This window comes from Podarcis liolepis (assembly GCF_965112155.1).
Source record: "Podarcis liolepis genome assembly, chromosome: 11".
NCBI lineage: Eukaryota > Metazoa > Chordata > Lepidosauria > Squamata > Lacertidae > Podarcis > Podarcis liolepis.
In genome coordinates, this window is record NC_139565.1 from 37,775,106 (window position 1) to 37,796,771 (window position 21,666).

At 45.2% G+C, this 21,666-nt stretch overlaps 1 protein-coding gene and 1 long non-coding RNA gene across 4 annotated transcripts in view; one reads left to right on the plus strand and one right to left on the minus strand.

Annotated features, from left to right (window-relative positions):
• LOC310688783 overlaps positions 1-21,666 on the plus strand; it is a 90,750-nt gene that overhangs the window by 29,747 nt on the left and 39,337 nt on the right. The window lies entirely within an intron of this gene.
• ARSB (arylsulfatase B) overlaps positions 1-21,666 on the minus strand; it is a 70,114-nt gene that overhangs the window by 11,435 nt on the left and 37,013 nt on the right. Inside the window, exon 6 of one of the 2 annotated variants that reach the window (XM_083465335.1) lies at positions 20,759-20,829. The exons of the other annotated variant lie outside the window; for it this stretch is intronic. Coding sequence (XP_083321461.1) covers positions 20,759-20,829 — 71 coding nt within the window. The remainder of the gene's footprint in view (positions 1-20,758; positions 20,830-21,666) is intronic. 2 annotated transcript variants of the gene reach the window in all.

A 21,666-nucleotide genomic window follows, 5' to 3' on the forward strand; every position in this document is an offset into this window, starting at 1 on the left:
TCATAACAGGGGATCATAAAAGGAAATAAAGCAAGCTTGCAGTTAGGTGGAAGTGAAGGACGAAAGAGAATGTGAAGGTAAAGATACAAACCTTTACTAGTGGTGCAGCAATAAAACTGCTAGCACATTTGCAAAGCTAAGCAGGCTTCTGATTGGTTGGAGCACTGTGTGTTGAGATTCCTTCATTGCAGAGGGTTAGACAATATGGCATTCAGAGTCCCTTCCAACTCTACAATTCTATGGTCTATGAAACACACAAACATCTAGGGACTATCTAGAACACACAAGTATATATGCAAGATACTTGGAGATGGCAGTCAAGGTTGCCATCATTACCATGTCTGGAAAGCTAAAAACTGTATAAGCAGCTTTGGGAAAGCAATTTTTGGGTGGCTTCTGGACCTGGACTCTGTTGGTTTACACCTGTGTTGGACTATCCATTACGACAGGATGACAGGTCACCTCTGTCAGTGGAATGCTGTGCTTTTGGAAGCGCAGCAAACTACTATTTTGAATTCTGCTTATTTGCTTGCATGACGCTATGTGTGTGCTTTCAATGAATCGTCGTTAAATTGCAACCCTACTGACTTGTCTTGACAGTACCAACTAGGGCTGAGTAGAAGAAACTTTACCAGGAACCAGAGAAGGTAAAGTGGATAGACAGCTGTAAGATACTCTAGGCCTGGAGCCAAATACCCTAAGAATAAAATAAAATCCCACGAGAGAACTCTTATCTGACTAGTTCCAAAGCCAGTAAATGATGCACGTGTGGAAGCCTGCTTCTTCCTGCATGTTACATGTAGAATCACATGGGCACTGCTGAGGACAAAACAAACGTTTAAGAGCTCTCAGATTGTATGGAAGATTTCTTGAGAAACTCATAAGAAACTGCAAAGTTCATGGAAATAAATGCAGGCCTCAATATATGCATGATATATACAAAGGCACTCTAAGGCTTTAGCCACCCAAGGTTATTAAAAATGGAGATTTGTTATGCAGATTCTGAGTATAGTGAACAGGAAACGTAACTGTTTACATTTGTTATAACCCATATGAAAGAAAATGGATTTGGACCAGAAAAAAGGAGAAGTTACATTACTTTAAGAGGTGCTGCAGACCTTTAAGGAGGGCATGCCTACACCAGACTCTCAAGACACAGGCTTGCATTTATTCTCCCTTGCCTCAATAAACTTTTTTTTTAAAGCTCAAAGTATACATTTTGTTCCTTTGTGTATGGAAATATGACCAAAAGCAAGAGGTATGAACAGGATAAAAAAAATTTAAATACATTGTTCCACTAGTTAATTAAAAACATTCAAATATGGTGCTCATTTAAGCTGCAGATAATGTAAACAAAAAGCCTTGCACGTACAAGCAGTGAGGAAGAGGAACAGCTAGCTTGGACTGGTTTATTTTCCAAGAGAAGAAAAAGAAGAGTTTGGATTTGATATCCCGCTTTATCACTACCCTAAGGAGTCTCAAGGGATGCGGGTGGCACTGTGGGTTAAACCACAGAGCCTAGGACTTGCCGATAAGAAGGTCGGCGGTTCAAATCCACGCACCAGGGTGAGCTCCCAATGCTTGGTCCCTGCTCCTGCCAACCTAGCAGTTCGAAAGCACATCAAAGTGCAAGTAGATAAATAGGTAAACAGCATTTCCGTGCGCTGCTCAGGTTCACCAGAAGCGGCTTAGTCATGCTGGCCACATGACCCGGAAGCTGTATGCCGGCTCCCTCGGCCAATAAAGTGAGATGGGTGATGCAACCCCAGAGTCGGCCACGACTGGACCTAATGGTCAGGGGTCCTTTTACCCTTTACCTTTAAGGAGTCTCAAAGCAGCTAACAATCTCCTTTTCCCTTCCTCCCCCACAACAAACACTCTGTGAGGTGAGTGAGGCTGAGAGACTTCAGAGAGAAGTGTGACTAGCCCAAGGTCACCCAGCAGTTTCATGTGGAGGAGCAGGGAATCGAACCTGGTTCACCAGATTACGAGTCCACTGCTCTTAAACACTACGCCACACTGGCAGCCTGCTAACATATAAAAAGTAAAAAATTTCATGAAGGATCTCTCTCAACCCCACACAGCCTCCAACACTGCATATTCCATGGAAGGAAAGCGGCCCCTTTGAGATACGCAGCCTTTCTTTATGTCAGAGAAGACTCTGCAGGTGTTGCTGGACTACAGTTCCCACCATCCCCTGACCATTAGCCATTCTGGCTGGGGCTGATGGGAGTTGGAGTCCAACAGCATCTGGAGGGCCACAGCTCCCACATTCTATGTGGGCTACTTTACCAAATCTATTGGGGATGCAGTTCAAATGATACAGTTCAAATGAACTGGCATTGCGTCAGAATCCTGCTCCACCTGGCCCAGTATTATCTGTTCTGATTGGTAATACATCTCTACAGTTTTAAGCAGGTCCCCTCACATCCCTGCCAACTGCGATCCTCAGTGGTGGAAAACTAATGGACCTACAGATGTTGTTGGACTTCAACTTTCGCAAACCTCCCCAATCGTCATGGCTACTGAGTCAACAGTGATGGGAGCTATCTGGCAGCATCCAGAGGACTAGGGGTCCCCCCCCCCATTTCAACTGGAGGTCTTGGGGGCAGAACCAAGGAATTTCTGCATATTAAGCATGCACTCTACCCCCACAGTCCTTCCCTTCTTACAAAGCCTCATAGGTATACCTACCTATAACCCAAGAAGAGACAAGAGGAACTTCTTGCTTTCATGGTCTTCGCAATGCCTTACAAGCAACTTGCTAGAATAAGCTATAAATGAATGCTTATTGCATGGCTCGTTGTTTTGACTGGGTCACAGAAACCTTGTTAGTTTGACGTACAAGCTTTTTACAGATAAGGAAGGAACATTGGGATTTCGTAGGAAAAGTCCTATGTTTTGGTGGTGACACTAAGTCTGTACAGCTCAGCGTGTTTTATACTTGCCATCCTTATCAGAATTTTCTTCTAAAAACAGCAAAATGAGAAGTAGACCTTGTTAAACTAATCTTACGTCTTGAAGTTCATCCCACAAAGTGGCCTTTCACTTTCACTTCAACACAGATCCCTTGCAGTAGATCCTTGTGGTTCCTTATCCAGTTTAATGCCACACTTTATGACAGTACCCCCCCCCCTGCTGTTGTTCATTTTTAGCTAAGCCAAGTGTGTACTCCTGGTTCAAAATGGTGGTTTCTAGTATCAATACCTTCTCCTGTATCTCTAACAAGAAGTTGTAGAGGACCCCACTACCGCTGCAAAAGAGCCAACAGTCACCTCAGTGTAGCCCATTCACCAGGTCTACCACATTTTGCGACCTATCATGTCAAAAATGTAAAAAAATACACATATTGCCAACCATGTATTATAGGTTGCCAGGTGCCAGCTCCTCTCCCATTTCTTTGTAGTTTAAGACAGCAAACCTAACAAGCTCTTCCTCCGTTGACTCACATAGCTGGTGGGCTGCCTCTAGATTTCTTAGCCACCTTTCCATAGCTCAAGGCATCACACATAAAGATCAAAACTGAAATAAAAGATCCACCAGAAACAACACAACAGTCCCAATCTGTCAGGGTTGGGCTTCAGAAAAGATCTGAGGGGAGAAAGGAATTGTGGAGCAAGCCAAAAGTCAGGAGCAAAGGGCAAACTTGGAGACAGGGATGGGGCAGTACTCAGGAAGACCTTGCTGCTCAAGTAAGGATCAGGTGGAGGAGGATGCCCTTTATGCTTCTTCCTACCCAGAAATATTTAGTGGACAGCCTGGGTGGGTAGAGTCAGTCCTGAAGGCTCTTCAAGTACATAGGCTGCCACCTGCAGTTCAGTGGTTCACCACATGGGGCAGCCACACACAGATCCCAACCGCTCTTGACAAAAGCATGGAAAAAATGGGATTTAACAGAACTGCCAAACCGAAGGAGAGAAGGCAACAATGCAGGGACAAGAAAGGAGAGCCAAGTACATGGGCTGAATAAATTATAATTAGCTACACATTAGAGGCTCTTTTTCCTCATTACAGTCAAGCTAAATGCCAAGTGAGTGAGGTGGACACAGCCCCTTCTGAAACTTTCCAGCAAGGAGGAACTATACATCTGAGGGCTGGTAGCTATTGATAAGCCTTAACCTCCATGAACCATGGGGACGTGGGTGGCGCTGTGGGTTAAACCACAGAGCCTAGGACTTGCTGATCAGAAGGTGGGCGGTTCGAACCCCCACAACGGAGTGAGCTCCTGTTGCTCGGTCCCTGCTCCTGCCAACCTAGCAGTTCAAAAGCACGTCCAAGTGCAAGTAGATAAATAGGTACTACTCCGGAGGGAAGGGAAACGGCGTTTCTGTGTGCTGCTCTGGTTCACCAGAAGCAGCTTAGTCATGCTGGCCACATGACCCAGAAGCTGTACGCTGGCTCCCTCGGCTAATAAAGCGAGATGAGTGCCACAACCCCAGAGTCGGTCACGACTGGACCTAATGGTCAGGGGTCCCTTTACCTTTACCATGAACCTATCTAATCCTACAAGAACATATAAACTTAATAGACGACCAGTTCTCAACATATGTTGTGCCTTAAGTCATATTCATATACAAAATACAATTCTCTCACTTATATTTTAAAACTACACTTGGAAACAGAGGTTGGGGCAGTGTCAGCTGGTGGCCATTGGGGGGAAGGCAGAGAGCTGGCAGTAGGTTGAGCCAGAGCCAATGGGAGGCTCTTCCTGGTTCCCTCCTCCATCCTTCTCCATGCTGAGGGAAACACAAAGATTAAGGAGCAGGAAGGTGGCCGCCATTACCACCCCCAGGACTGAATGTAAGAAGGCAGGTGGGGGAGCTGGCCAAGGACAGACTCAGGTTGGTGGTGCAATGCCCCATTTGCCTTTATAGATGAGCCTCCACTGGTTTGGGGGGAGCTGCAGTGCCCCATTTGGCCTTATACACTAGTGTCCACTGGTTGGGGGTGGGGGTGGCAGGACCAGGGGGCTCCTTCTGGAATCTACCGTATTTTTCGCTCTATAAGATGCACCAGATCACAAGACACACCTAGTTTTTGGAGGAGGAAAACAAGAAAAAAAAATTCTGAATCTCAGAACCCAGAACAGCAAGAGGGATTGCTGCGCAGTGAAAGCAGCGATCCCTCTTGCTGTTCTGGCTTCTGGGATAGCTGCGCAGCCTGCATCCACTCCATAAGACGCACACACATTTCCCCTGACTTTTTAGGAGGGAAAAAGTGAGTCTTATAGAGCAAAAATACGGTAATTCATGAATAAACTGTGCTGCTATTGCTTCTAGAAAGCTGACTTCAAGGGCTTGCATCACGTTTCTTATGTCTGCCGAAATAGCCAATAGACTAATGGATATTTAAATGAATGAATGAATGAATAAAGCTGTTTAAGATCTCTGCATCATACTTTCTTCTCTTCTCGAATACCAGTGGCCAAGGAGAAATGCCCCCAAAGAATGCTTTAAGACTCTTGGTCCCATGACTATCTGGGTTCCACGTTGTGTTTGCTGTCAGAGACATCTCCAACAGAAATGCAGTTCTGCTGAAACATTTAAAAACTAAAAGGAAAGATTTTTTTTTATAAAAACAAAAAACTTTGTGCTTGTAAAATAATTGCTTCCAGAATGTTTCCACTCATTAGTTCAAGATTTCAGTAGTGCTCTGCCAACAATGGTTTTCCTGTTCCAGTTACATCTGTACAAAAAGATGGAATATTCATCCTTTATTCCTCCTTCTTGTATGTCAAATACATTTCTTAAAAGAAGTTTTAAAAACTTGAAGTAGACGAAGAGTCTACCCAGACATGCTGTTTCTGATGCAACACTGTCCACCTGTGGGACTGTGCCACTCCAGAGCTTCGGAGTGGTGCAATCCTACAGGAGGACGTGCCAATGGATCACTCAACTTTAAAATGTGATGCCCTCTCAAAATTTACCTGCAATCATAATATGACCACATCAGGGATAAAGCTTCTAGCTTAACCTCACCCTGAGATACTAGATTCAGGTAGGTATCTGTGTTGGTCTGATGCAGTCAAAATAAATTAAAAAATTAAAAAATTGTCCAGTATTACCTTAAGAGACCAACTAAGTTTGTTCTGGGTATAAGCTTTCATGTGCATGCACACTTCTTCAGATAACTAGCTGAAGAAGTGTGCATGCACACGAAAGCTTATACCCAGAACAAACTTAGTTGATCTCTAAGGCAGTGTTTCCCAACCACTGTTCCGCGGCACACTAGTGTGCCGCGAGATGTTGCCTGGTGTGCCGCGGGAAAAATTAAAAAATTCGAAAGATTTTTTTTTTTAAAGTCAAATTTTCGATTGGGGCGCCGTCACTAGATGACCCCTGGGGTTCCCTCCCTCCCTCCCGCTCTGCGCCTCCCTCCTCCTCCTCCTCCTCCGCGGAGGCCCTTCCTGGCTCTCGGCCAAGGCTTGGCGGCTGCCACTCATTCACTCGCTCGCCCACCCGTCCCTCCATCCCTGCACCCGGCCTCTCCCCTTCCGTCCCCGGCGCGGGGGCTGCCGGGATCCGTAGTCCCCTCGCCCTTGGGCTCCGCGCCCACGCGGGGTGCGCGAACTACGTTTCCCAGCGTGGCCTGGCGGGCCGGGCGTTTTGTTTGAAGCGCTCTTCTCCCGGCCATGGAATGAGCGCGGCGGCGGCCGGGCGGGCAGGGGCTCTTCCGCGCAGACCCCGCGCAGCCTGCCTGCGCCCCCGCGGAAATCGGGCGGCAGGATGGAGCCCGGGGATCCCCACGGAGGCGGAGCGGCGGAGGCGGAGGCTGCCCCCCAGGTAGGGCTGCGTCGGGGTTTTTTTATTTTTGCAATGCTGGATCCGCGCCAGAGGGGACGCATCGGACCGCGGGGAGACCCCTTGGCGGGCGTGCAAGGCAATGCATGCGTGCAGGCGTTGCATGGAGTGCAGTGCAATGCAATGGCAACGCGGCGCCCTGCATGCATGCATGCAACTTCCACCGGCGCTCCAGACTTGGCAGGTGAGGGGGGTCCCCAGTGGGCGGCAGAGAGAGCCGGGAGGGCGAAGGGGAGCCGGGGGGAGCAGCGCTGCTCCCCGAGCCGAGCCCGGGGGGAAACTTCGGCGTCGTTGCGCCGGGTGTTGGAAGCGGAGGCTGGCGGGGGCCCCTCACCTGCAAAACCTGGTCGCCTCTCATATATTTCGTGCATTGCATTCATCGCCCGCTTTCTCCTCCAAGGAGCTCCCGGGGGCGCGCGTGGTTCTCCCCGTGTTATCCTCGCAACAACAGCCCTGCGAGGTGGGTCAGGCGAGTGGCCCAAGGGAGCACCCAGGGATTGTCCTGGCCAGGTGGGGTGATTTGAACCCTGCTCTCTGCCCGGTCTTCGTCCTCATTTAGCCCCCACATGTGCATGACTGTGCATGACTGAGGTTTTCCCCCCTCGTCTTGGCTATGGTGTGAGTCTGTGCTGTTAATTAATGGGGTTCTGCCTTCGGAGAAGATGAGCCAGCCCTCAAGGAGGTGATTATGTAATTTGCTAGCAATTCATGTCCCTCCCGGCGTGACGCTGCGCGCTGACGTCACGGGGCTGTAATGGTGGTGTGCCTCGAGATTTTTTTCATGAAACAAGTGTGCCTTTGCCCAAAAAAGGTTGGGAAACACTGCTCTAAGGTGCTACTGGACATTTTAAAAAAACGTTTTATTTATCTTACCCTGAAATGTCAGCTTTCCAAGTACAGGAAAATGTTGACACGCTTACATGAATCTGGACGTGGCTTAGTTTTGTTAATAGGACTGTATCAGGTGCCCTTTTCAAATAGCTTTTGAATGTTGATTTCTATACTCATCAGTAACACTGAGGTTCAGTCTCTGAAGTGAGAGCTAACAAAACTTTTAGAAGCAGAAATTAACCAGTCTGGGAAACACAACACTGCCGTCACTCCTGCCAGGGCACTGACTGCTCAACACACTGTCTTTGTAATGAACCCAGTCTACAATGGAGAAAGCAGCAGGAACAGTACAGGGCCATTTCAGGCAGAATCCAGCTAACACATCCCAACTGCACAAGGGTTTTTGCTTTCACAAAGGAACTCACCCCCAACTTTTCCCACATGTGCACAGTACCTTCCCTAAATCTGTTCTGGATCATCGGGGGAAGGCCCAGAACAGATTTAGGGGGTCATATGGAAGAAGAGGGGGGAAGTTTCACTGCAGAAGCATAAATATTTGTGCTGATGGAACAAGTTACATGCAACCCATTGTTTTCATCAGCATGCATTTTGTGTCCACATGTCAGCAACATGATACCATTCTGCCTCCTGCCTCCCACAGTTCAAATTTTCCAGGCAGAGAGAATCACAGATGCCCAAACGTGAGATATTACAGATTTTGTCAGTCTAATTCCTGCTCAAAAGGAATTGCTAGGAAGTGTTATTAACGTAAGAAAACCTAAGGAACAGTTAGCTCACACCCTGCAAAAAAAGGGGAGAGGATCCCATTTTTTTTATTTATTCCATTTTTATTAGCTTAAAATACTTATGTCCCACTTAAACAATTCGAATTGGCAGGTGAGAGAAAGAATATGATACAATAAAAACAAAAAGTAAGATAAAGGAAGCAAAATAGCAAGCCATCAAATAAAAGCAATTAAAAGAAGCAGCTATGGAAACATAATATAGAGGCAGGTACCAGTTAAGGCCTAAGCAGTAGAAACCAGCCTCTCAAGGCAAAAAGCCTCCCTAAACGCAAGAACATAAAAAAGCTTGCTGGATCAGGCCAGTGGACCATCTAGTCCAGCACCCTATTCTCACAGTGGCCAATCACACGCCTATGGGAAGCCTTGGCCCAGTATACCTAAAGGAGCATCTCCATTCCCATCCTTCAGACCGGACACTGAAGGCACCCCTATTTAGGGAAGTTTTTAATGTTTGATGTTTTATCATGTTTTTAATATTCTGTTGGGAGCCACCCAGAGTGGCTGGGGAAACCCAGCCAGATGGGTGGGGTATAAATAAATTATTATTAATATTATTATTATTATTATTATTATTATTATTATTATAGGGCAGTGTGGCAAAGTATAGCGCAAACTGCAAGGGCTGAATGTGCACTGAAAGATATGCACACCTTGCCTCCACTGTTAGAGGCAATGTGCCTCTGAATACTGTTAAGTTGTAGCTGAACATACCAGACGACACAGCGATTCTTCAAACAGCTCTTGTTTATTCACAGGCCAGAACAGAACTGAACTGAAGGCTTCAGCCAGCCTGCTTATATAGAGCTCCACTAGAATGCAACAGTAACCATTTTCTGTAACTATCCAATCACTGAACGTCACTTTCAATCCCTTATTTGCATATGTGGACCTGAGTGAAAACTATCTACAGTATCCCCCTGCTGGCCCAGGGTGAGAACTTCAGTACATAACAAATAACACCTGCTGGGAATTGCAGGTGAGGAGAGTGGTGTTGTGCTCATGCCCTGCTGGCACACTTCCCCACAGGCCTCTGGTTGGCCACTGTGAGAACAGGATGTCAGACCTTTGGCCTGAACCAGCAAGGCTCTTCATATTTTCTTACGTTTTTTTTACAATACTATAGATCTGACGTTCACCATTTTGCACAGGGTGGATGTAGAGAGCTTCAGTGACAGCACGGGGGGGGGGGAGAGAAGCTTTAGGAACAAAGAGTAATACAGATGGTTCCCAGACCAGAAAGGTTTGTGTTTGTTTTTCACTAATTTTTCTGTCGTTTTCTAAATCATGATATATGAAAACAATTATTTCCCCTGAAGGAGGAGGATGCTGAAATGTCAAGGGCTCCTTCAGGCTCCACTGTGATAATGAATTATTGGAGAAATAAAATTTTTTTGCTACTTCAGTGAAGAAAGACATTTTGTGACCTTTTGCGGCTTTATGGCGATAATGAATTTTCTGCAGAACTCAGACACTTTCAGTTACTCTATTAAAATAAGAATGCTTGAGGAATGGCTGTGACCTTGACCTTTGAAAAATTAATGGAATACTGATTTTGAAGGAACTGATGAAAATCTAGTTATCTAGACTCTTATTTATTACTGTCACCCCAACAATGCCCATATATATATATATGATAAATATATATTTTTTAAACCAAGCAATGTTCTTCAACCATCTTAACATATCAGTTGAATTATTAACTTCAGATACCAGTCATCTAATCACCCTTCTACATGCTGACTGTATCAGCTTTAGACAAAGATGTTTTTGTTCAAGATGAAAGGCTTTACAAGGAAGTAAAGAAACAGTAGCAGGCTGGACTGGGCAAGCTCCAGATCTTGGCTTGGGTCCTAACTCTTTGCTCCTTTCACAGAAGGAGCAGCCATTCAAGAAATCCACTCACAGAATGTTTCCTTCCAGGAGCAGGACTCTTTCTGCGTGCACAACTCTCCTTCCGTAAACTGGGCAAAAAGCTAAGATCCAAGATACTGTCTTCTAATGACATCTGAAGCATAAAATAATCAGGTTTTGCCATGAGCTCTAACTTACCCAATTCTCTTTCTTTTTTAAATAGACCAATTAAAGAGACCAATGGTAATACTAGTTATTACACAATATGTTGCCAAAGCTTAAAAAGTCCCCCCCCCCAATGTTCTTTTTTTCCAAACAAAGGAATTGGAAAAAAGTTGATTTCATTTCAATGCTTTGTAACATCCTGAAACAAATGTAAGAGAAAAAGGAAATCATTATTTTCAAAGGCATCCCCCCCCTCAAATTTGCGTGGACAGTGTCATTATATAGCTTACCGTATTTTTCGCTTTATAGGACGCACTTTTCCCCCTCCAAAAATGAAGGGGAAATGTGTGTGCATCCTATGGAGCCAGTGCAGGCTTCAGGTAGCTATCCGCAAGCCTTCGGAGTGCTCCGAAGGCTTGCGGATAGCAGCCTGCAGCCTGAAGCCCGGGGAGTGCAGCGCCAACCGCCGCTGTGCTCCCCGGGCTTCAGGCAGCTATCCGCAAGCTTTCTGAGCATGGTGGGAGTTCCCGCTGGGCTCCGAAGGCTTGCAGATAGCTGCCTGTTCTCTGCAAGCCTTCTGAGCACGGCGGGAGTTCCTGCCGGGCTCCGAAGGCTTGCGGATAGAAGCTTGTTCTGGGGGCTGGGGTCAGGGGAAGCTCGGGCTTCCCCCGTCCCCAGCCCCGCAAGCCCCAGGAGCGGTGGCGAGGTTGCGCGCAATCTCGCCGTCGCTCCTGGACCAGTTTTGGGGGCTGGGGTCAGGGGAAGCTCGGGCTTCCCCCGTCCCCAGCCCCACGGCTAAAAACAAAGCCGCGTGCAGCTTCTCCCATCTGGAGAGGTTGTGCGTGGCTAAAGAGGAAGCCAAGACAGCCAGCGGGATGGATCTTGGCTTTCCTTCTTTATTCCCCCCCCCCAAAAAAAACCCCTAGGTGCACCCTATGGTCCGGTGCGCCCTATAGAGCAAAAAATACGGTAGTCACTAGGTGGCACAAGACTTAGGAGTTTCATGTTGCTATCCTGCCTTTGTTAAAAGATACAAAAAGGTTCTTGTCTAGCTTCCAGGTACAGGTGCAGCACTCATTCAGCAATATATATATTGCAAATATATGAGTAAATTGAACTGTCTCACACAGAATCAAAACTTGGTTCATCTAACCCATCCCTATCTACTGTGACTGGAAATGGTTCTCCAGGGTCCTAGGGAGGGGTCTTCTCTGCTCCTTAAGACTCTTGCAATGGAGACACTTTGAATTAACATGGGAGCTTTTGCATGCAGAGCATGGGCTCTAGCCATACAACTAAACTAAAGGTCCTCCCCTCCAGTCTTATATTTTGTAAAACAAAGAACTACAGTATGTGAACTAATGGAAAAAGGAAATGTAGCTAATTAAATTAATTTAAATTTTCAGTAAAGTATCTAAATACAATATTTTGAAGGAAATGGCTGGTTAGGATGGAAAATATGGGAATTAAATTAGTTATTATAGGACAATGGGCAAGGAAAACTAATGAGGGATATTTATATTTTACCTACTTCTTCTTTTTTTCTACTTAGGGTCTGTTCTTCTACTTGGGCTATGTGACTTCATTTTTCAGTTGCAGAAATTAAACAAAAACAGTAGGTTCATTGGTTATCTGGCAGACCAACATTAATGGCTGCATTCCACATGGTGGATCACAAGCTGTAGATGCATAATCTATCTGATTGCCAATTTTAGAGTTGAACCAAACTGCATTTTATTGAAAGCTGCTTCTTTCCAGTAGGACTTCATATCCAAGTATCTGGATACATGAATAATCTTCCTGGGAGTTTTGAGACCAAATAGCCTGTATATATGTTGCAGCCATTATCTTTCTAAGGTTTCAAATTCACCAAGTCAGCAGCAGGAAAAGATCATATCAAAATGATGGGATTTGTTAACACACTTATTTTTTTAAGTTTCAAATAATGCCAGGTGTTAGCTGCGCATGAACATAAAGGGCAATGCCATTTTTATTCCTTTAGAGAAAGCACACCCACACATTTATGGACCCACAAAAACAGTACACACCATCTACTTACAATGAGTGTTTGTTCTCTTTGTGCAAATTCATATTTTCCCAGTGGTGAAAAGAAGTATGAATGGCACAAATCAATTTGGCTGTGTAATAAGTCAAAAGAATCTTTTTAGCCCTGGTGAAAAATGGGGCCCCTAGGAGTTAACTGTCCCATAATAAAGACAAATTCTTCTGGTGTTCCTTGCAGATGCAATATATAATGTCACTGGAATTCAAAGGTGATTTATTATAAACCAAATATCCACACACCATAAAGTATTACTTAAAAATGATACGGGCAATTCCATCATAAATTATGGCACCAATTCAGCAGAGCACAGATATTGTGCAGGTATCCACAAATGTGACATACAATTTTGCAGAACAATGTAGAAAACTTTGCTAGACTGCACAGTCCACACTCTGCTAGAAAGGAATGCCAGTGAAAGGCAATCATGGATGGCAATGGAGGTTGTTGAAAGTGACAGTGCACCACCAAGACTGGAATGTGGCACACCAGTGGCACACGGTATAATTCACAAGTCACAGAATCCCACTGCGATCAGGAGAGAACTCTATGCATTTAGTGGTAAGGTTCATAGCACTCACAAATGCCTTCACGGATCAAATAAATCAGCTCACACACCCTGCCATCACCTGCTCAGTCAAACTGAATGCCAAGCTGTGCATTGAGGCTATGAAACTATGGATAGTTAAAGCTCACTATTATTATTTTTAATCAGGGAGCTTTTAATATTGCACATGTACCTTTAACACTGTTTCTGTGCATATAATAAATTATTATGAATTAAATGAGTGCTGGGTGGTTGTCAGATACATACCAAAGTATGGCTCTTCCATGCGGCTATTTGTTTCAGCAGTTATTAGTAGAATGCACCAAGTAATGTCCTTACAAATGTCAGATTTTTGATTAAATTGGCTCAGACTAAGTGCCTCCTAATTTCTATGCTCTGGGTTGATGCCTTCAAGCAAGCACAACCATAACCCAACTACAACCAGTAGGCAAGCAGGCCACTTTTTTCAGTTTTTCCATTTGCAGAATGCATAGGATTTTGAGCAATGGTGAAAGAGCTTTACACTGACATCTCTCTCTCTACCTAGCAACACTTAAAAAAACAAAGAAACAAGTTTGGAAGTCAGTCCTTTGAAGCATCTGACAAAACCCTGCCTTTTTCTCTCCAAGATGATAAAAAGAATGTCTGTCTTGCCAAGGTGGTGAATATCTCATGTTTTATTAATGAATGACCATGACAAATAAGGAAATATATTGACAGACTTTGGCTAACAACCCTTAGTTCCAATTGTTCCATTACTTTCTCTAGGTCATTCAGTTCAGATTCTGAAAAATAACAATTGCCTACAATAGGATATAGAGCTTCAGTGCTGCTATGAGACAGGGCATCTAGCATTGGCTATGTGGTCAGGAATATGTTTGGTTTAGCAGTAAAGGGAATTTTGACTCAAAGCCAGTTGGTTTTTAATTCAGCTGAATCACCGAAACTTGATGAAATGCCATAAGACTATCTAAAAGAAAGCAGAGGCTTCACAATGGAAGAGCTGACGTCATCCTCACAGCTGCCAAGCCATCAATAACTTGGAGAGCTGTTTTTAAAGAAACGATGCAAAGTTATAACAAATGTGTATGATATTGTACATTTCGCAATACTTTTCCCAGTGCACATAAGTGCACTTAATTTGAAACATATACTTATTATGTGGTTTTATTCTTTTATATGGCAAATTCAATTAGCATATTCATTAGGGAATTACATGCTTTTTTTATTAAGTGTTCTGTTTGAAATTTCATATGAAAATATTAAGCAGAATGCCAAGAGAATATGCAAAGGTAGGTTATTGATTAAGGGAGGGAAGTGATTTGTGTGTCTCTAGACACTGACTCCTTATTCAGTGTGGCATTGTTGAGTCTCAGGTGGGCACATGTCCACAAGTGATAGCATGTGTTTAGCATGGCTTATTTCCTCCAGAACTTTGTCCCAAGGCATTTTTAAAACTTTGAAAAGTAGTTTGGCCCAGACTATTGGAGAGAGAAAAGGAGGCTCAACAAACTATGCTGTACAAACTGATAAGGAGCATGTACAATACCTGCTATTGTGTTTTAAGGCACAAACCAATGGGAAGATCTCCTGCACTAGTTCCACTGAAAGCACTATGCCTTGGCACATCTCCTATTCTTTCTCAATGGAGCTCCTACAGGAGAACTTTCCAACTAATTACAGTCTCCTATCATGCTCCAGCAGGTGCCCTTAGGTAATAGGATCCCAATTCAGGAAGGTCCAAGTCTCCTGCCCAAAAAAACTCACCAAGAAACGATTATATGGGGGCCCAGCAGTGACCAAATAAGCCAAGGTCCAACAGAAGGTATCAGTCCAAGAGGTAACCCAGAGGCAAGGTCAAGCAACAGTCAACACAGCAAGAAAGTGAAACAAGGTTCAGGCACAAGAAGCCAGAGACCTGTGTCTTTTCCAGCACCTGGAAGGTTCAAGAGGGAGCCAGTGTGGTGTAATGATTACCAAGAAGAGCTGCTGTGCTCATTAGGCCTGACACTACTAAATAGCCCTTGTTTGTTCTAATAAAGAGTTAACTTCACTTTGTTGTTGTTGTTTAGTCGTTTGGTCGTGTCCGACTCTTCGTGACCCCATGGACCAGAGCACGCCAGGCACTTCTGTCTTCCACTGCCTCCCGCAGTTTGATCAAACTCATGCTGGTAGCTTCGAGAACACTGTCCAACCATCTCGTCTTCTGTCGTCCCCTTCTCCTTGTGCCCTCCATCTTTCCCAACATGTGGGTCTTTTCCAGGAGTCTTCTCTTCTCATGAGGTGGCCAAAGTACTGGAGCCTCAGCTTCATGATCTGTCCTTCCAGTGAGCACTCAGGGCTAACTTCACTTACTCTGTGTGATTTCTTGCTGACCCACTCCTGACAGGCACTTTAGCGGGTGTCTCTGTGGAAGGTCCTTTGAGGGGATCCTCAGTCCTGGTGGTTACAGGGTTTGTTTGTTTGTCTTTTGTTCCTATGGATTTCTCCTGTGCATTTACAGGTTCCTATGCTCCTGAGTCAACAGGGCAGAATGAAGCTGCCATTTTCATGTCTATTTTGACCCTCAAAAGCAGACATAATGCATAGAGGTCAATATCTCTGAATGCAACATATATCATAGCTGAGCACTTCCCATGTTCTTTCTTCACCTCCCCCCTACTGTTCAGAAATGGGCAGAAACATCAGAGGAAAAGGTGCAAGTTATTCCAAGAGAGGTTAGCAACACTTATGCTCAGTAAAATTGTTCCCAGATCTATCATTTTTTCTGTGGTGAGCTTGAACCTACATGTATTCTATTTGGCGCAAATAATCTTCCTTCCAGAAATCTGCCATTGCAACTGTGGAGGGCAAGTCTGTGTTGAGACAGTGATTTTTGAGTGTCTGTAAAAAAACCTATTGACCTATTCAAGAGCTGTGATGCTCAGACTCATAATCTGAAAATAGGTTGACTATTCTGAGGACTATGGCCATGAAGTATGCTTCTAATAGCCTGAGTTGCTCCTAATATGTTTTCCAAAAACAGTCGTTTAAAAAACCTGCTAAATTATTATGGCTAAAATTAGAACAATAAAGTGTGTAATGCAAAGCAACTGGTCCCTTCAATTTTCACCCAAAGCAGCCTTCAAAACTTTCGATCTACTAAACTGAATGCAGCCTACCTGCCATGTATGCGCTCCCAGAAGGGACTTGAGAAAGTTGCAATTTTCAGTACCAGTCTGGGGCTGCAAAAAAAAAGGGGGGGCTGCCATGGTCCTGGGCAGGCCACCATGCATACATGGTTGATGAGTTGCATTTGACTAGAAAGATTGCAAGTCGAGGCGAGATTTTGAAGGTATAATTATTTTTCAGTTTTAAAATGAGTTCCACAGATATTTTTAAAGGCACAAATTAACCAGAGTACAATGTGTTTTAAAGTGATGTTGGATGTCCAGTCCAACAGGAGTAAACACTGGCACAGACTGTAGCTGTGCACATATTTCACTGTACCAAAACGACTCACGCAGGACAGAATATGCCCAACACACTCTCAACCATCTGTTTGGTGAGAAGGCAGATTCAAAGCCTCCATTTTCTTTTGCACAGACAGAGGGCCAGTGCAAAAGAACCTGGGGAGCTGCCTTAAACTCTGCAAAACCATTGTTATCTCTGGATCAATATTGTCTACACTGGTTGGAAGTGACTCTCCAGGATTTCAAACCACATTCTCCCCCAACCCTACTGAGAGATACTGGGGAATGAACCTAGGACCTTCTGTATGCATAGCTGAGCATCTGCCACTAAGCTATGGCCCTCACTATGGCACTGAGATCCAGATGCCATGTACAAAACTGTTTTCTTTCCTCATGACTGGGGTTCATGGATGTGAGAAGCAGCCATGCTTACCTGGCCTCCTGACATGGGTGTCACTGAAGATTACTGGAAGAGGTGATGCACGCAGCTGGGAGATCATCACAGCACAGACGCCCTGGCAGAACCAATCCGGTGCTCCCAGCAATGCATCATCCCTGTGCCAGACTAGCCCCTCCTAGTAAGATGGAGTGACACCCATGCTGGCAAACCAGGTAAGTGCTGCTGGGCACTCATTGCTTAAGCTCTGGTAGCTTTGCATGCAATTATTTTCTTAAAGCAGAGTGAACAAATAATGCAGAGAATCCCTATAATAGAAGGCATTGTTGTAAAAGTGTCAAAAAAATCCCAGTGAATACAAGTCTCGGGCCCGACTGCTCCTACATTCTCCTGTAGTAAGAAAAAGGTGGAAAGGATGGCCTGGGTAGCAGATGTTGACGCAAGAGAACCTAGAGAATGACAAATGATGCCAGATGGGTGCATAAATAAAGATGATGCATTTTTGTGATGTTTCGCTGGGTTGTTGCTTTTCTTAAGTGTCAAGCGCTGTATGAATGCTATTCATACAGAAACTCTCATTGCCTTGAGATATACTGTATTGCTCAAAATTGGGACAGGGAGGTGTAGGGAAAAAACATCCACACACCCCCCCCCCTCATATGCCAAAATGGCTTCTGAGCTGTTTACAACAATGAAAGCACTGTCAACTGTCAACTCATCTGGGTTCAACTAGCACCACAGAATATGGATTCCAGAAGAGGAGCTGTGTTAGAAAGTGACATTCATAATGGGAACCAATAGACAGGATTCTTTTGAGAGAAGTTGGAACAGCCAGGATTTGAACCAGCCAGCTCGGAGTAATGACCCAGCCAATAATGGAACATGTACTCATGTTGCTTCTGTACAGAGAAGAAACTGCTTTAGGCAGGTAACAAATCCAAAATTACTGTAAAACTTTCAAACTGCCCCTTTCTTACTCTCAGAGGTAGAAGAGCAACAGCTCATGGTAGAGCGGCCACTTTGCTGGAAGGTCTCAGGTTTGATCCCTGGTACCTCTAGGTGGGGCTGGAATCCTGCCTGAAATCCTAAAGATCTGCTGACAGTCAATGTAGACAATACTCTGAAGGCACATGATGCAACAACCTAGATGAAGCTAAGAAGATCTGGGTCTCGTCAGGGCAGTGTCGGATATGCTATAGCTTAGGGCTCCACTCTCTTGGGGGCCCCCCCAAATATACTTCTTCTTAATTGTATTTCAGGGGCATGGGTGGCGCTGTGGTCTAAACCACAGATCCTAGGGATTGCTGATCAGAAGGTTCAAATCCCCGTGATGGGGTGAGCTCCCGTTGCTTGGTCCCTGCTCCTGCCAACCTAGCAGTTCAAAAGCACGTCAAAGTGCGAGTAGATAAATAGGTATCGCTCCAGCGGGAAGGTAAACGGGGTTTCCATGTGCTGCTCTGGTTCGCCAGAAGCGGCTTAGCCATGCTGGCCACATGACCCGGAAGCTGTATACCAACTCCCTCAGCCAGTCGGTGACCAGAGTCATCCGCGACTGGACCTTAATGATCAGGGGTCCCTTTACCTTTAATTGTATTTCACTTTTAATATACTTCTTCTTAATTGTATTTCAGTTCAACAATTACTTTGATAAAATACATATTTTGTTATGTGCAAATGGCTTTAGATACCTATTAGCTCCATAAATTACCATATAATATATATTCAACACAAAAAACAGCAACAATTTATTGCTGACAAAGGACAGCTGGACATATAAAGGGCCCCATTACCTTCAGTAGCTTAGGGCCTCATCAAACCTATATCCGGCCCTGGGTCAGGGTATGGATGAGATGGTTACTAACTCTATAGATGCTACCTTGCATTCTACAGAAGGGGGTGAAGGTGGGATATAAATACAATACACAAAATATGGAGGGGAAACAGGTCACAAATGACTCATTTGCAGCTTTTGTCAGGGAACCAGCCAGCAATAAATCACATGGAGTATGTGAGGTTAATTCTTTATTAGAAGAAACAAGGCTTGCTCAGGAGAACCAGGCCTAACGAGCACACTAACACTAACACCTGCCTACCAAGACAGTTGTGGAGGCTGAAGACCCCCACCTTCCCATAGCTGTCTAAGACTCCTCCTCCTCTAGGTCCTTCCCAAACAATCTGAGACTCTCTTGATGAGTCTGTCTCTGCTCCTCCCTCTTCATACCTCTTCTGGTTCTGGGAGACCAGGGGAGAAGGGAATTTGTCACAGCAGGAGTGGGAGATACCTTGGCTTCTTCACCAGTCTGACTCATCTCTGCCTCTTGGCCTCCCTCTTCTCCTGCTCCTTCTCTGCCACAGACTGTCCCTGCTCACTAAACCCTTTTATCTGTTCAGCTTCCGACACCTCCTCTTCCCAGGCTTCTGCCTCTGACCACTCCTCATTGTCCCACCACCAACCCCTGGCTCTGAGCCTCCTTCCCTTGGGGGTTCCCCAGCTGCTGGTGCCTCCCACCATTCCTCTGGGTCTAGCCAGCCTATGACATCTGTGTCAGTTTTCTTGGAACAGCAGCTGTCACCTGCAGCAAACTATTTAAGGCAGCCCTTGCAAAACACAGCCCCCAAAGAACCCAGAGAAGGCCCCATACAGCCAAGGGAAGTTGTGCAGCATGTGGCTTCCAGGCCACGCAGAGTGTGCCAGCAAGTCCCACCTGGCAAAACTTCATAAAACTTTATGCAGAACTAGAAGGGCTAAAATACATGCTTGGAGGCTGTACGACTTAGGAGGATGTATGCTTTTTGTCCTGGCCCTGAGCCACACTTCATTTTATTTCTGCCTTCTCTCCTCTCCCTCTCCTACTCTTTCGCACACACATGCACAACTGCTTGTCCCCTGTGCCACTTGTCTTCAATTGCTACAGGCAAAAGGGCAGCAAAGAACGCGAAGCCCAGGCTCCCACAGAGTGCAACCCCAGTCCACTCTTTTGCTTCCTCGACTTTCAACTTGGCGGGGGGTGGGGGAGCCTGAAAGGGACCGTGCAAGGCCGCAGGCAGAGTCACAAAGCCTGGGGAGAACCACGCGAGGAGGGCTGCCATCTGTGGTTTTGGACACCCCTTTGTTATTACATAGTAATTTCATTAAGGAACTTAGAGAGTGTGTAAAAAGGATATGTTCCAATGAAAATCTTCTTAAACAATCCCCACATTGAAAAGCTTAGTCTCTGGCAAAATAACAAAAAGGGAAAGGGGGGGAACATAGCTGGGCAGAGTTGTAAAACAGACAGTGTTTAAGTGGAGAAGCAGAATTGGCAAAGCTTCCCATCTCTCATGATTACAGCATGAAAGCAGCCATGGGACTTGGAACTTCACAGCCACGTAGGAACTGGAGCCCCCCTCCTTTCTCTCTATCTGCTAGGTTAACAAGAGAGCTTTATTGTACAAGAAAACGGCATGTGCATGTATATCCCCAACTATCGGAAGATAACCGCCACTTTTCAGGGCTGGGGGCATTTTGGTCCTTGGCATGGTGCCTCAATATGTACCTGGAGCATGTGGCTATCTGTCAACAGCTCTACACTCTGGGCTGCATTATGATTTACATATGAGCAACTTTGGAGCACGAGAGAACGCAACAGACTCTGGGAATGATTTAGAGTGTAGTTAACCGTGCTCTGAAGATGAGATCACTGCAACACTTTATGGCATAGTCGCAGAATGGCTGGTGTCCAGCCTGATTTAAATTCTTCATCCAGAGAGAAAAATAAAAACTACATTGATAGGGGAACCCCCAGCCCCCCAAGTGGGCCTCAAGGACCTGTCCAAAAGTTCCAGGAATTAATAATGGTAGACTTACATGGAGACAGATCCACAAAAATCGGGTCTATGTTATGAAGCAGCTCCGTTCTGGGGGAAGGTTCGCCTTCACTAGAATAAAGTTTATTAGGAAAGGCATTAAATTTCTTTCTACAGTTTAACAGAATCCTAGCCCAGCTATTTCAACCATTCCTTTTGCGATTCTCTCAAGAAAAAAGGAAGTCTGTTAACTAATTAAGTGTGCAAAGCTGCTCAGAAATTTAAACAGGATATTGTTTGTCCTGTACCAAAACCAAGCCAGAAGAAGAAAAGAAGAATTGGGAGCACACTTTCCTTTGAAGCTCTGCCTCCTGGTTTCATGGTTACCATCACATGATTGACAAGTGGGTGGCCCTTCCCATCTAGGAAAGTGATCCGTGGTGGTGGGGAGTTCAGGCTGGATTCAGTTCCCCAACCCTGAACTAAGTTATACTCAGAGTAATCAGGAACCCAATTAATTTTAGTTATGCATTTCAGGAATGCGTACATTGGCGAAATCCAACATTGGGGAAGTGGGCTTTTATTCAGCCATCAGGACTTCGCTTTTTCCTTTCTCCTCCCCACCCTGCAGCTCCTGTGGCCCCACCAAATCTGCTGAAGAGAGCCAATCAACCAGAGAAGATTTGGGGTGCATAAGGAGGGTGAAGGAGGGGAAGAGGAAGTCTCATTGCACAAGTGGAAATCTGTTCTGCTTGCACATGGCCACTATTAGATGTTACACAAGGCTTTTCTTCACACAAAGTGGAAACTCAAAGGATTTGCATTAATGGGTTAGTCATACAGAGAGCAGACCCGCTGAAATTAATGGGCATGACTAACATAAACTGGTCTACTCTGAGTGGAAAAAGGGACGCGGGTGGTGCTGTGGTCTAAACCACAGAGCCTAGGGCTTGCCAATCAGAAGGTCAG